The sequence below is a fragment of the Puntigrus tetrazona genome, chromosome 8 (assembly GCF_018831695.1).
Source record: "Puntigrus tetrazona isolate hp1 chromosome 8, ASM1883169v1, whole genome shotgun sequence".
Taxonomy (NCBI): Eukaryota; Metazoa; Chordata; class Actinopteri; order Cypriniformes; family Cyprinidae; genus Puntigrus; species Puntigrus tetrazona.
The window spans coordinates 14,547,853-14,562,582 of record NC_056706.1 but is presented as its reverse complement, the minus strand read 5'-3'; the positions used below and the strand labels follow the sequence as shown (position 1 = coordinate 14,562,582).

Here is a 14,730-nt window from a genome sequence, read left to right as displayed (position 1 = left end):
AACAGTTACATTTCTAGTGTTACAAAAGAATAAATCACACACAAATATTAAGGTGCAGAACCTTTTTAACAATGATAATAATAAATGTTTTTCAAGAAGCAAATAAGCATGTGACGATGTGACACTGAAGACTGGAGTAATGATTCGGCATAAATGACAAAAACATTTTTTTATCAAATAAATGCAGCCTGTTGACAATAAAAGTTTTAAATAATAAAAAGATCCCAAATTGTGAACGGTACACTGTTTCAGAAAATTAAATGACTGTCTTTAACATTTTCATTGTATAAATGGGCCATTTTTTTTTTTTATCAAAACTGATCAAATTTCATGATCAAAACTGATTGCACATATGATATCGCCAACTATATCTTAAATTAACTTTGACCGTCTTAAAAACACATTTTGACCCCCAGCAGCCCCTTACTGCCCCCTGGAGGTCACCAGTGTGAAATCACACTGTACTTTTTTTTCCCATATGTTTTAATATTTTTCCTAAATCACTAACAAATAAAGCGTACCCTACCAAAACAACATAATGCAGAGCAACGAAAAACGTCGCTGATGGATAGCAAAATATCGATTCCTAATCAAACAACCTGCTTAACAATATTCATCTCACAGCAAATGTCCAAACCGAGTTTACTTCCTAAATCCCGGCGCACAGTCAAATCTCTCGTTACCTTCTGCCTGAGGAGCGTGCTGCGAACTCTACCCCAGAGTCGAGCCCCGGTGCTGGGGCTCCTCCTGAGGCAGACGTCCACCTCCTCATCTTCCTCCTGTTTCTCCTCTTCCTCCACCGCACAGCTGCTAATCAACTCTTCCTTCCTCAGTTTACTAGCCACGGCCTTCGCTCTACCATAACGCTCTTCACCATCCTGCGTCTGGTCCTTTTTGCCCATCTCGCGTTTGACTTCCTCAAAGAACGCTGCTGTTATCGACAAGAAGCGGCAGGGTACAGGAACGGGACTCCCTCTCCGCTCACAGAAGCACAGACGAATTTGGATCTTCTAGCGCAACGGCCAACTGGCGTTCCATGTCATCCTGAAGCGGTGCGTGTTTTGGCATAACTGTTGTCATGCTGGTCTGGATGAGCCTATTGCTGTGAACGTCTCTGATATATTCTTGAGTTCACACACACACACACACACACACACACACACACAGCTCCCCTGACAGAGCTGTCACACAGATGGAGCGCTGGGATTAACTACAGAATCTCCTCCCACCCTGATGATTACGGCCCAGTATGGCAGCTGACCTACCAACAACACATTCAAGACAATTTCAAGTGTTTCACCTGCTGCTTAAATCTGCTTAAAGTTTAGATGAACTAAACAATCATTTGAGAAGAAACAGCAGAAACAGATCTCGTATGGAGTGTTTAGACTAAACAGCTGAGATCTATACAGTCTGTGGCCACAGGGGAAAAAAAACGGTTGCCATAAAAACAAAGGGTCACGTGATTAAGACAAAAGCTTTCATTTGCTAATGCTGACTTTCACTCAACTCATCCGTGGTTTCACACCTGCCCCTCTGGGACTCTGTTAGCGTGTCATGTCCCACTTTCTCTTTGGAGCGTTTCCAAACAACGACGACGATCCATAGTACAGTCCTTCTAATCCTCCTCTAGCACAACACCTAAGCATTTCCCTGAGGCCGTCGCTCAGGTTTCTCTGGTGACACGAGCACAACGCCGCATATGGCAGGATTATCCACCTGAACAATTTACCGGCTTTGTTCTGTTCATTGCATTAGGAATTAAAAATGTAAATGCTTAGTCACTACGAATAAGCAGATTATAGATTGCTTGTTTTATCCTGAGGTTTATGACTAATCGAAAAAATTGATAATGAAGTGACACAAACGTATCACTTGGATTTCGCGCACAGAGAAACAGCGATAGTCGCTTCGCAATAGTGAAAATGTTATTTATGGAAATATATAATAGACCGATTCATGAATTAATACACACAACGTTTTTGTTGCAGCTGTACTAAAATGTATGACTATTGCAAAAAAAGTACTGTGAAGTAAGTCTGATAATATCCCAAATCAAAACAACTGTTCAACAGTGTTTAAAATGAGGACATAAGTGTTCAACTTTTCAAAGCTTTCTTAAATATGTGACCCTGAACCACTAGAGCAGTCATAAGTAGCAAGGGTATATTTATAGCAATAGCCAAAAATACACTGTATGGGTTAAAATGATCGATTTTTGTTTTAGGCCAAAAATCATTAGGATGCCATGTAAAGATCATGTTCCATGAAGTTATTTTGTAAATTTTCTACCATAATTATATCAAAATGTATTTTTTTTCATTAGTAATATGCATCGCTAAGAACTTAATTACTTTAAAGGCAATTTTGTCAATCATTAGATTTTTTTAATCATAAAGATTCCAAATTTTCAAATAGTTGTGTCTTGGCCCAATGTTGTTCTGTCCAAACAAACCTTACATCAATGGAAAGCTATTTATTCAGTATCATAAAAAAAAAAAATTGGTTTTCTAATTATGGTTTTGTGTTCCAGGGTCACATATAATAATATCACATAAGCAGGTATACCTGGATCTGTCCTTTGGCCATGATGCGATCCATGTTCTCCCCATCATCCCTGTACTGTTTGACCTTACTGTAGCACAGCAGTCTGAGGGTCTGAGAGCCCTCCAGCTCGATCTCAAACTCCTGCGAAGAGAGAGTCCAACCTCCATTTAATCACATCGTTCAACTTGCATTATAATCTCTTTTCATATTTAAAGCTGCAGAGTGTATTTTGTGCTCATTCAGTGCAAACTGTATTGTAGCATAAGGACTAATTATTCTATGTGTCTTTCTAATGCTCTAGGTTTCTCTAAATGTTTCTGAAGGCAGCTACATGCTGAGGATGGGCTGTAGTTCTGACCTCATTCCAGTTTGGCTCTGTGGCATCTCTATACACACGAGTTTTTGCTTTGTTCACAAAATAGCCAAACGAGTCCACCTCCAATGTACAGTACAGATCTGGAAGGGGAGAGAAAAGACAACAAGCCGGTTAAATATAAAGTCATTTTCAAATGTCTAAAAAAACAAAACAACAAACAAAACTGAACATTAATGACAATTTTACCACATAGTTTTAGCTGTGACAGTATTAGGGAAGGGGCAGTATGACCAATCTCAATAACTATTACTATAATTTAGTAAAAATATTTATTTTTAATATTATTTTTTTTATATTTAGTATTTTAATATCATTTTTCAAATATTTAATTTTTATATGCTTAATTTTGTGTATGATTAATTAAATGAAATATTTTTGAGAAATAAAATATATACATTTATCATATGTATAACACTTATATATAATTTTATATATACACTAAAACATTGATATTTACATTATCATTCAAAAATGTGGGGTTGGTTGTTTCATTTGCGCATTCACACTACAAAAATAAAAGCAATAATATTTGAAAATATTAATACAGTTACTATTTTAAAATACTCAGAGGTAAAGTTTTCAGTGGTAGTGAATATAGTCTAGTTGTCAGAATATTTTTTTTATTTTAATTCAAAGAGCTTTTGGCTCTTATTACATTATATTGTCACCATGGTATATACCGTAAGGAAGATGTTCTTGGATAAAGCCTACAAGAAAGCCGAAGCAATGAATGAGCGAGAACAAAGAAAGACATAAATTAGTGATGGAGAGTTAGCTTTAAGAAGGAACGCAGCGTTCTCTGTTAATCCACCCGTCCCACAGCTGCTCATAGAGAGAACTCTGCCCAACAACAGCAGGGAGCATGTCAGGTGTTTTCATGCATGTGCGCACATATTAGGGAGGCATTCAATAATTTAATGATTACTGTGAGCCGGATTTCATTCCATATAATTGCAAGTGCTGAAAAAACACACTGCTGCAGTCTCATAAACTAGGTGAGACATCCCGTGCCAGACAACTTACTCGAGCTCTGTTTCAGCCCTGTTGCAGAATGAACAATCACATTTAGAAAGCCATACAGCCCAGTGGATTCATCATCTAATGGGAGGAAAACAAACCAATTTATGCCAAATTTCAGAGATATTTCAGTAGAAAAACATATTAATAAAACAAAACAAAAAAGGCACTCGCCTTCTTTATTGATTGTCAGAGGAACGTTGTGAACGGTTTGCAGCTTCACGCAGGAATTGGTGAGCATCTGCAACTCCAGGGAAGTCAAAGAAAAACTCTTGAAACCTGTGAGAGATCGAGAGAGAGACATTCAATGTATTCACGTTCAACCAGTAAGGGACTGAAGGATAAGAGCAGGATAAGGAACAGAGTCCTGCTGTGATTTTCTTGGAAGGTAGAAAGGATTTTGTGAGAACCAACAATGCTTACACTTTTTCTGCTGTTCTCGAATGATCTCCCTCCATTCTTCTCGTTCGTAGTCAGATGAAATCAGGAACGTATAGCCCTGGAATACAAAAATAAAACACAGGAAATAAGAACTTTTAGGAAAGTTTGTTATTTAAATAGCCAATATTAGACATCAAATGTTAATATTTTAGCATTTGGCGTTTATCAGAAGATCACATCACAGTGAGCAAATGTTTTTTGGGTGGTGTTCTTTTAGAAAAAAGTACACAGAATGCAGATATCTGAAAAATAAATAAATTTTTCAGAAACTGTCTGTTATTGATTCACCTTGCCATTCCTGTTACTGACTCTGAAGGCCATGCATGGAGATATGAGCAGCAGCAGAGATTCCTGCTCACACAGCTTCTTCCGGAGACGATCGAGGACTTTACCTCCTTTACAAACTCTCTGAACACATGAGTGAATGAGAGGAAGGAGATGGGAAACATTTAACACAAAGCTGAATGTTTACTGTTGGAAAACATTTCTGATTAATGTTTAATCCACACATCTACCTTTTCTCTCTGAATATCATTCTTGATCTGAGAAATCTTGACCTTCATAGCATCGATCTCTTCCTCTGGTATCAGGGGAACCGGTGAAGACTCTGATTCATCGATGGTCTGAAAGGTGACGTCTGCTAGTGGGATATACCACTTACAGTCATACTGCTGACCCTTCCTGAACACAGGAAGAGACAGAAACAGGCTCACAGTTATGATAAAGAAAACTTTGTAGGAGAAATGTTTCTACAATAGACTGAAATATAGATTGACTTGCCCTCCGGTTTGTTTCTTCAATTTGGCGCAAAGCAGCAGGTCAGTAAAGAGGAAGACATGTCGAAGTTTTCGTGTTCCTTCGACTAATTCCACCATAAACTGGTCTCTGAGAAGCTGACGATTCTTTAAAGACATTAAAAGACATGTATGTTTCTATATATATATTAAATGTAATGCACATAAAGAACAGTGTATTTGTATTATTTTACCTTTACATTAAATTACAGAAAATTACAAGAGAGTGATAACAAATTTGACATCTTTTCTGTTTTGACCAGCACAAATAATTGCTTATATTTTTTACTCTTTTGAAAACTTATAAATTGCTGCTGTAGTATATATATATATATATATATATATATATATATATATATATATATATATATATATATATATATGTTATATATATTGACAGCTCTGGGAATGTAAAAAAAAACAATAGACAATTATCATTTTTAAAAACCAAAACCACACTTAGTTTCAAATGTTTACCAATAGGGGGCGTTCATGTATTGTTTTCTGTCCCATAAATCAGTGGCAGTCACTATTTTGCCTGAGGCATGGGGTCATTTGAAGTAGGTGAGGAGGAAAACAGCCAATGAGAGGCTCAGTCTCATTCACTCAGATGGAGGCATGACACACTTAAGAAATTGTGCTATTGTGGGTGAGTCACGGGAGCTATTTTCATGATAATGATGGCAGCCTGAGGGGGTTTCAACCCCAGACAACCACGGCTAGCTAGATAGGATGAAAAAAGTGTGCTGGATGAAATGATTCACAAAAGGCAGAGATGATGGTAATTACCTACTGTAAGTCAGATTACAGGAAAAAATTACCTTAAATGGGCTGAAAAATCTACATTTCACTATTAAAAAAAACTACATTTTGTTCTTAAAATAGCAAAGCAATTTCAAACAGAATATTTTCTGTACAAGATGTCCATCTCAGGTCATTTTTTACAACTGGGTGTGCATTTGCTCTCTTGAGTGACCGAATCTTCCCCTAATTTAAGGGTGTGTGACATATGTGAACGACATCTGCTCTTTTCCTGGCCTGAATGTCTGTGTGTGTGTGTGTGTGTGTGTGTGTGTGTGTGTGTGTGTTGATGCATTCAAAACACTGGCTCTGACCTGTGACCCTGGCTTCAGAGAGTGTGTGCTTATCCCTTATGTCTAAACTTGCATTTTTTTTCTTCTAAAGTACACTAGGATTTGGCAAACATGATATATGTGTGCGGTATTGACTTTGGCCGCATTTAGAGACATCTGCTAAAACAGCCTAAGATGAAAAGCAACACATGGCCACGAACTGGAAATCCATCATCTCCATGACAATAATTACACAGGACATGGACCAAGATGCCCTTGCAACTGATAATGTTGGAAAATTACTGACCAGGCATTGTCAGACCTCTAAAAGAAAATGCAAATGTGCAATGAAATATTAATTTCAATATTACTCTATTAATATGTTTTTGGTGATGTTTTGTTCCTTAAATTATTAGATATTTTATATTTTTAGGATGCTTCATGCTTGAAAGCGTTTGTGATCCATAAAAAAAAGTCAAAGGCCTTTTATACTCCTTTGAAAATCGTTTGTTGGATCCCGAAAGAGAAACAAAGAGATATTTTAGGTCTTGTGTGTCTGGCAAAAATGCACAGATGATGTCGAAAAATTTTTTTTTTTGATGAATACTTTCTTGTAGGATTGTATAATGGTGTTTCATCATCAGTGATAAAAACCAAAAAATTCTTTATTTAAGTACAAATCTTTACTGGAATCGTGATTAAGCTGAGCCGCACTGTTCCCCAGCTTATGTCAGTCATCCCTTTAATCATTCCAATAATAAATGATATCTCTGATATCTCTGAATTGCATCTCTGTATTTTCTGCAATAAAAATGCCTGGCATGTCCACAAGCCTACAATCAGAGAGCCACTTCCCACACAGTTTTCCAGTAATCTGCGAGGAAGTCTAGTACCAGGTCAACTGACTCAGAGTTCAGAGGGGTCGGGGGAGTGTGCGAATACGTGTTTGTGTTCATTTTGAAGCTGGGAAGGGTGTTGAGACACTTCTCGTTTCGCAAAAATGGCCTTTGATAAAGGAGGAAGGGGAACAGGAAGGCGGGAGATGATTATATTGTTGATGGGACACTTGCAGGGTCATGCAACCGGACTTTACTGATGAATATTCGTACACTTGACGTGAAATAAATTACGAAAAAATAATCGCAGTACAAGAGTTTATCGGCAAGGGTTTTTCTTCTGGGAAGGAACTCATACTATTATTTTTCAATATTTTTTACATAAATTATATTCATAAAGGAGTCGCACCAAAAAACTTTTTAAAGCCTGATCTATGACGCTAGGAAATTTTGTATTCAGAGTCGTTTATCTTTCACATTTTTAATATTTATCATACTTATAGCTATAGTTGAAAATGAAAATTCTGTCATTAATTACTCACCCTCATGTCGTTCCGAACCTTTAACCCTTCATCTTCAAAACACATCACTTTCTAGAACTTTCTGACCCTCCATAGACAGCAACACAACTGACACATTCAAGGCTCATAAAGGTTAGTAAAGATATTGATAAAATAGCCCACGTGACATCAGAGAGCATCAATTGTTTCTTCTTTCCGTGTCAGTCGAGGTGCTCCCAGATTCCATCAAAAATATCTTCATTTGTATTCCAAAGATGAACAAAGGTCTTACGGGTTTGGAATGACATGGACAGGATTTTCATTTTTAGGTGAATTATCCCTTTAATGATCCTAACACATTCTGCCGGGGTCCTCATATACTATCATGTTTTGTTTCATTATTATATATTTTTTATTGCCCTGCTACTGAGACCACATGACTTTGTATAGAAAGACAATTTTGTTCAAATATTATTGTAGCCGTTTTGCTATTAATTAACATAAAATACATATAAAATAAAAGCATGATCATCATAGAAGACTGTAAGAAAAAAAAAAAGTCAGGTCGTGGTCATAGAGTCTGCTCTTTCACTGGGCAGCACTGACCTCTCCTTTCTTCACTGTCATAGACTGACGGCGGGGCGTGATCTCCTCATTAATGCTGGAGAGGAAGTTCTGGGAAATGCGGAGGGCATCCTGCAGGAGGGGATGATCTGGATGACTGGACGGGGTGTGCTTCAACAGGTCCTGAAACACACACGCTTATCAAATATTGTAAAACATTTCATTTATTGCGTGTGTAAACCGACACCGCTTAAGCTCCTCTAAACGAAACATGAGCGCTGTTACGCCACTAACCTTTCAATGTTCTCACATAGGAAAAATGTATGATTAGGTGTATGTTCTTTCAGTTTTACTCACATGGAGGACGAGGGTACTGCGGGTGACTCGATCCACTGGTTTATACAGCAGAGCTGAGAACGAGCAAAAGAGTGATCAGAATACTAAGTGGTGTAAAAGGACAGTAAATGTGGAAAAACTTACTTTCCAGAGAGTTCTTGGCATTCTGATCTTTAACCTCTTTAGCGCTCTTGACTTTCAGATTCTGAAGGTAAAACGGTAAACAAATACATCAATTTAAAAGGAGGCAAAGGTATCAGGCTTTGTTTTGATAGTATAATGTAAGTGCCCTTAAAACCGACCTCTGAAATCTCTGCAAACTGAGAATTGGCTTGACAACACTTTTCGGCTGTTTCCACAGCAACCTTATAGTTGTCCACAAAAGCCCTGTACACGCCGAGCTGGCTGGCCTGTGTGGGAAGATAAAACGACAGGAGAGAGTGAAAGAGAAGGTGGTTTAAAGATAAAAGTCAGTGCTAGAGGCGGATTACTCATGCATGTTACATTGGCTTAATTCTGCTTACTAAGGTAGAGCAGGCAGTTTTTTGTGGCCTGTTTTGGCATGGCTGACACGCTTCTGATATTCAAAGACAAGCAAATACCAGCCTGACAGCCTACCAGCCGAATGATCACGGAGACGTAATGGATCAATCTTAATAGAATAGTTTGCTGAAAATGTACGTCTTTAGGTCATCCAAGATTTTCTTCATCAAAACTGATTTGGAGAAATGTCGCAATACAACACTGGCATCCTCTGAGTGAACGGGTGCCGTCAGAATGACAGTTTAAACAGGTGATAAAAACATCATAAAAATTCACACGTGACTCCAGCCCATCAATTAACATTAACACAAATTGAAATGAAAAGCTGTGCGCTTGTATGAAAGAAATCCATCTTTATTTTGACTTTAAACCTGCAAGAATTCACCTTCAGTTTCAGTTCTTCTCCTGTTGTTCTCTCACAGCAAAATCCTTTAACATAGTTATTTAAAAACTAATTTCACTTTAAACGCCACTTGATTTGTTTATATTGCTTTTCTGATTTTTCATAATTCCATATAAGGCAACATAATGGACCCATTTGAACATTATGGATTTATTTCTACAGACACATAGCTCTTCACTTGACAGCACATTAACTCATACGCTGAAGTCATGTGGATTACTTGTGGACTTTTGTAAAGTTTTTATCAGCAGCTTTAACTCTCATTCTGACAGCACCCATTCACTGCATTGTTGACCAAGTGATGTAATGTTAAATTTCCCCAAATCTGTTTTGATGAAGAAACATCTATGTCTCGGCCTATGAGTGAGTACATTTTCAGAAGATATTCATTTTTCTTTGAACTATTCCTATAAATTCCTATAAACTATCAAAATCCCTAATGAAAATAAATTATTGCGTGCTTGATCCTATTATAATATAATCAAATAGTGACATTATAACCATGACTATTAACTGTGCGTTATAAACTTTTCAAAATATACACCCGTCCCACAGCTGAGACATTAATTCCATAACAACTTTTTTTTTTTTTTTGTAAGGTTTGCATGTGTTTAATGTGATATTTGAAGAAAATCAAGAAACATCAAAGCAAATCAAAAATGAAAAGAACATTTAGTAATTACCTTGACGCACACACACACAAACAAACAAATAAAACTTTTTTCCAGAGTGTGTCTAAAAAGATCATTTTAAGAGGGCGAATGCATACTGGAACAAAAAAGAAGTGACTCTGTGAAACGAAGCCAAAATGTTGCTGTGAATAAGCATTTGTGTCATGAAGAAAAAACACCATTCAAAAGACAACAACTGTGAAATGGGCACAGATAACAAGCATTCTCCATGGCAACATCTCGAGTGCTGCCAACACCGGGGTAAATAAGAGAAGGACTTGTGATGGGGCTTGTCATGAGACAGAGAGGTTAAGCACTTCCTTCAACAAAGCCATTATACTGCAACTGGGGAAACTTGTGAGCGATCCAGAATATGAGCATCATTACCCCGAGATCAGAAAAAAGACGGATTACTGTTAACTCCGCTCACTGAAAAAATGAAAACTCATTAAAAGAGTGAAAAGAACCATTAAAATGAAAAGAACTGCTTTCTAAAGAGTCTGCTCTAGTGAAGGGTTCTGAGGAGCACACATCTTTAGCTTCATCTACAGCTATATGTTGAGTTGTGAATGTAAGCTGAAAGTAATAAAATAGAAAATACTGTAAGGAAAAATCTTTTGACCGAGATGTAATGATGTAAAAAAAAAAGTGATTCTGATTCATTTCAACTGATTCATTTTAGTGAATAAAAAATGTATTGCATGACCACTGTATTCTGATTCAAAAACAAATGACTCTTATGAACCAGTTCATTTACAGTAAATGAATCAAAGATTACAACTTTTTTTTGACTGTTTTTTGATTTACGAGGTTCATTTTAATAGTCAAAAATATGACCTGTGTGTATCCTGACTCACGAAAAAATGACTTTTTTTATTCATAGCTTCTTCAAAAAGTTTGAATCAGTCTGACGAATCCTTTACCACTACACCAACATCTAAACTGCCTGCTGCAAGGAGAGGAAGAGGGCAAGGGAATGCCCAGCAGAGGGTGGGTTTCCCGGGCAGACACATGCACCCCTGCTCTATGAATGACATCATGCTTTCTGGGAAACAAAAGTAGACACTGGACTCACTGTCCACTGAAAACCCTGTCTCCCTGTGGGATTTCCTGTTTATTTACCCCTCTCTGCGAAAAACACACACACCCTGGTAGAGAACTATGTCACTGCACACTGCACAAACACACATTCCCAATGTAAGAGACATGGCATGTTCTTTATATTAAAATATAAAAAATATTAAAATATTTCTAGGCGAACACATCTAAACGAAGATAAAGAAATAACCTACAAAACTGCTCAGCTCTACACATCGATAATGCCTCAAATAATCACAGGTATTTGCAATTAACAATATAATCTCTGTGGGATTAACAATCCAAATAAACAATGAATGAATATAGCCTCACGCCACACTTAATCAACCTCAAAAAATATATTTATATCAAACAATCACTGATTGTGGATCCCATTTTAAACATGAAAAAACATCAGTTTATGACTGGATCAGATCAACAACAATTTCATCTTCTGCTGGTTTTAATATGTTTTCTTGTATAATAGCTAAAAAGCACAAAATAAAGTAAAATGTATGTAAATATTTCACTTTCATACAATAGATGAAGTAATATTGTTTAATATTACGATTCAATAGAGCCGTATTTTATTTAAATAATTTAATAATAATTAATTTATTTCTGTGATTGTACGCTGGATTTTTAAGATGCAATTATTCCAGTCTTCAAAGGCACATGATCTTTCAAAAATCATCAGATGGGAAGTTGAGAAGAGATGTGAAGTTCATCAGAAGGCTCAAAAGAACATTCCTTGGCTATTTATTTGAATTACATTATCAATGTCTTTACTGTCATTTTTGATCAATTTAGAGCATCCTTACTAACTCAAAAATATAATATTTTTTTTAACAAAATCTTACTGTATAAGGTTGTAAAATACAAGAAATATTCACAATTTATAGATAACAAGAGAAAATCTTGAAAAGGCAAACCATGCAACTTAAATAACAATCAATATCATAATAAAAAGTGATGTTTGTCATGTACTGTAATGTGTGCAGCTGGCCACGACGCCCTAGCACAGCATTTCTGACCACAGCCCCACCGATCTAAGAGCAAGACCCCTAGCTGCTTTACATGCAGTCATGTGGTTCTGAAAAGCTTTCATCTGCGTGAGCGTCAAGTCCTGCGGGCGTCTACAAAGATGGGGGTATAGTTTCAGTTTCCACAGCTAATTGTGCCGAGTGGAATGATGTGGCTGTTTCTCACTAAACCAGTTATCAAAGGAAATTCTCCTTAGGGAGGACCAGAGAGACATGCTTTGATGATGACTGCATTTCTAAACCATTTCAAAAAACATCACTCTCGGGTGGTCTGACAGAAACATCATGTATGGATTACCCAAATTAGACGCGTGCATGTGGCATCAAGTGACAGCACAATACAGTTGTTATAATAAGTAACATTAACACTAGCGCTTAAGCAGTGATTATTATATTATTACGTGAAGTATAAGAGTGAGTATATCATTAAATACTTTTTTCCGCTGGAAACTCAGTAAATTAATGCAAAAGTCTAATTAGAATACCCAAAATTTTTCTTATGTGTAAATAACACTAATATTTGTTTACATATAAACTTCAGTAAATATGATGAATATTCATGAATTTCTCTTTTTCATTATATTATATTGTTGTGATGATTGTTAGCGTTAAAATATTACAAAATACTTCAGGAATGTTTTTTGGTTATCAGTCATAACACGAAAATAATTATTGGCTTAATCGCAATCAGTTCGAATTTTAATATCAATAAACAGCTATATGAAATGACAAATTTTTACATAATCAAAGGACCTAATTAATCGAAAAATTAAAGGCTAATTTGATTTTTATGCAATCCAAAAGGTTAAAAATGAATAGCAAATGGTCTGTTATATATTTATATAATATTGTGAAACACTGCTCACCAGTTTCTGGAAGAGGTCACCCACACATTGATGGTGGCTCCACTGTTGCACTCTGGGTAATAGGCCATCATAAAAGTCTTTGTGGATCTCGTGGAGCTCAGGCACTTTGAAGAAAATGGTTTCTATCTGCTGGAGGGTTAACATAGGCTGGGAGGTGGTGGCAGCAGCTTTCAGGGGCTTCATGGGCTAAGATTAAAAAAAACAGGAGGTCAAAACGGGGTCTCATTTGTAACCACCTGGGTGGAGTACAATGTGCAAAGCTCAGCACCACTATAATGGCGATCTTTGACCCCCTTTTCGTGAGCATTCGTGCAGCAAAGCCTGAAGACTCACCAGCAAGAGCGCCTCCAAGTGGCTCAGATAGGCCTCCTCACTGGCCAGGATCCCTGATAAGACCCATTTCCTCATCTCCAACCCTTTTTCGACATCCAACTCCGACTGGGAATATCCACGATGAAGAAAGTGACAGTTACACAAACACATAAAGGGTTCAGCCAAAAACACATATTCCTGTCTACAGTTGAGTAATCCTCATAAAACCTAAATCCTATCCCAGATTTTCAGAGCTCTGTGTGTTTTTAAATGTGCAAATATAATTACATTTTCAATATCAACCAATATGGGTAAACCTCTAATATGGACCAATAAGCTATATGGAAACAATACGTTAAGCATCTATAACAATAATTATCTTACAAAATATGATATATTTAATGACAAAAACGCTTGGCACATTTCGCTGCAGTTTCACTGAGTGGTGCCAAAACACAGGTTCAATATGTGAACCCTGGCACATTTTTATCATGTTGATGTAGGTACGTATTGTGGCATAGATATGTATATGTACTCGTTGGTACGTATTTTGTGTCTCGCTAAAAAGTGCACCGAGGTACGTTTATGCCATGAGACCAGGTAGGTAAAAGCTGACTTCTATGAAGGTTAAAACAAGTTCTCTGTATCTTAATGTCGCTTACTGATTTAGTGGATTCCAGGGACCCCGAGGAAGGGGGCTCTCTAATACTTCGACCCTTAGGGTGAAAACGAGGAGAGGAGAGGGAGTCATCCATGTAAGACACAACATCAGGCTGCATACGCTGGTCTTCACCTCGATCGCCGTCATAAACGTACGATGGAGGCGCGGTCCCGCTAAATGGGATGTCTGCAAATGAAGAGAAGACAGAGGTTAGGTTGACTAACAAGCGTAACGTGATTTTGTTTACTTTTAAATCATATCAGTCATTTTAAATGTATGTACTACATATAATTACACAATAAAATTACAGTACATAATTTATCGCCAACTGCTAGCAAACAACCAAAGATGGGTCAAGCTTTCCATCTTAATTTTAAGTGCTTGAAACAATCGATATGTCCTTTACCAGAGAGTGTCTCATACATCTCTTATCTCCTAATGCAATCCACACAGAGGACCGGAACCTTAGCCAAAAAGACTGAGTTTTTTTCCCCCTTGACGTATAATTGAAAGCAACAGATAAAGTCTGCCAAGCGAAGACAACCAAAGCCGTTAGGAATTCATCACCCATTTCGAATTTATTCTTGGAAACATTATCTACCATCTCTCTAAATCACAGCCTCAATTAAGCCTCCTGTTCATGATTAATGCATGACGCCGCAACTGAATT

General features: G+C 37.1%; 1 protein-coding gene across 3 annotated transcripts in view; it reads right to left on the bottom strand.

The window, feature by feature from the left end:
• si:dkey-91m11.5 (PH_BCR_vertebrate and RhoGAP_Bcr domain-containing protein) overlaps positions 1-14,730 on the bottom strand; it is a 38,619-nt gene that overhangs the window by 5,652 nt on the left and 18,237 nt on the right. Inside the window, exons 2-16 of one of the 3 annotated variants that reach the window (XM_043247935.1) lie at positions 14,062-14,246; positions 13,421-13,525; positions 13,088-13,273; positions 8,787-8,894; positions 8,629-8,689; positions 8,506-8,558; positions 8,191-8,331; positions 5,162-5,283; positions 4,897-5,062; positions 4,670-4,789; positions 4,364-4,439; positions 4,115-4,219; positions 3,947-4,021; positions 2,906-3,003; positions 2,569-2,688 (exon numbers count right to left, since the gene is read on the bottom strand). In XM_043247935.1, coding sequence (XP_043103870.1) covers positions 2,569-2,688; positions 2,906-3,003; positions 3,947-4,021; positions 4,115-4,219; positions 4,364-4,439; positions 4,670-4,789; positions 4,897-5,062; positions 5,162-5,283; positions 8,191-8,331; positions 8,506-8,558; positions 8,629-8,689; positions 8,787-8,894; positions 13,088-13,273; positions 13,421-13,525; positions 14,062-14,246 — 1,721 coding nt within the window. Of the gene's footprint in view, positions 1-683; positions 2,138-2,568; positions 2,689-2,905; positions 3,004-3,946; positions 4,220-4,363; positions 4,440-4,669; positions 4,790-4,896; positions 5,063-5,161; positions 5,284-8,190; positions 8,332-8,505; positions 8,559-8,628; positions 8,690-8,786; positions 8,895-13,087; positions 13,274-13,420; positions 13,526-14,061; positions 14,247-14,730 lie in introns of those variants that run through there. The other 2 variants (XM_043247933.1, XM_043247936.1) reach the window with 2 other exon arrangements.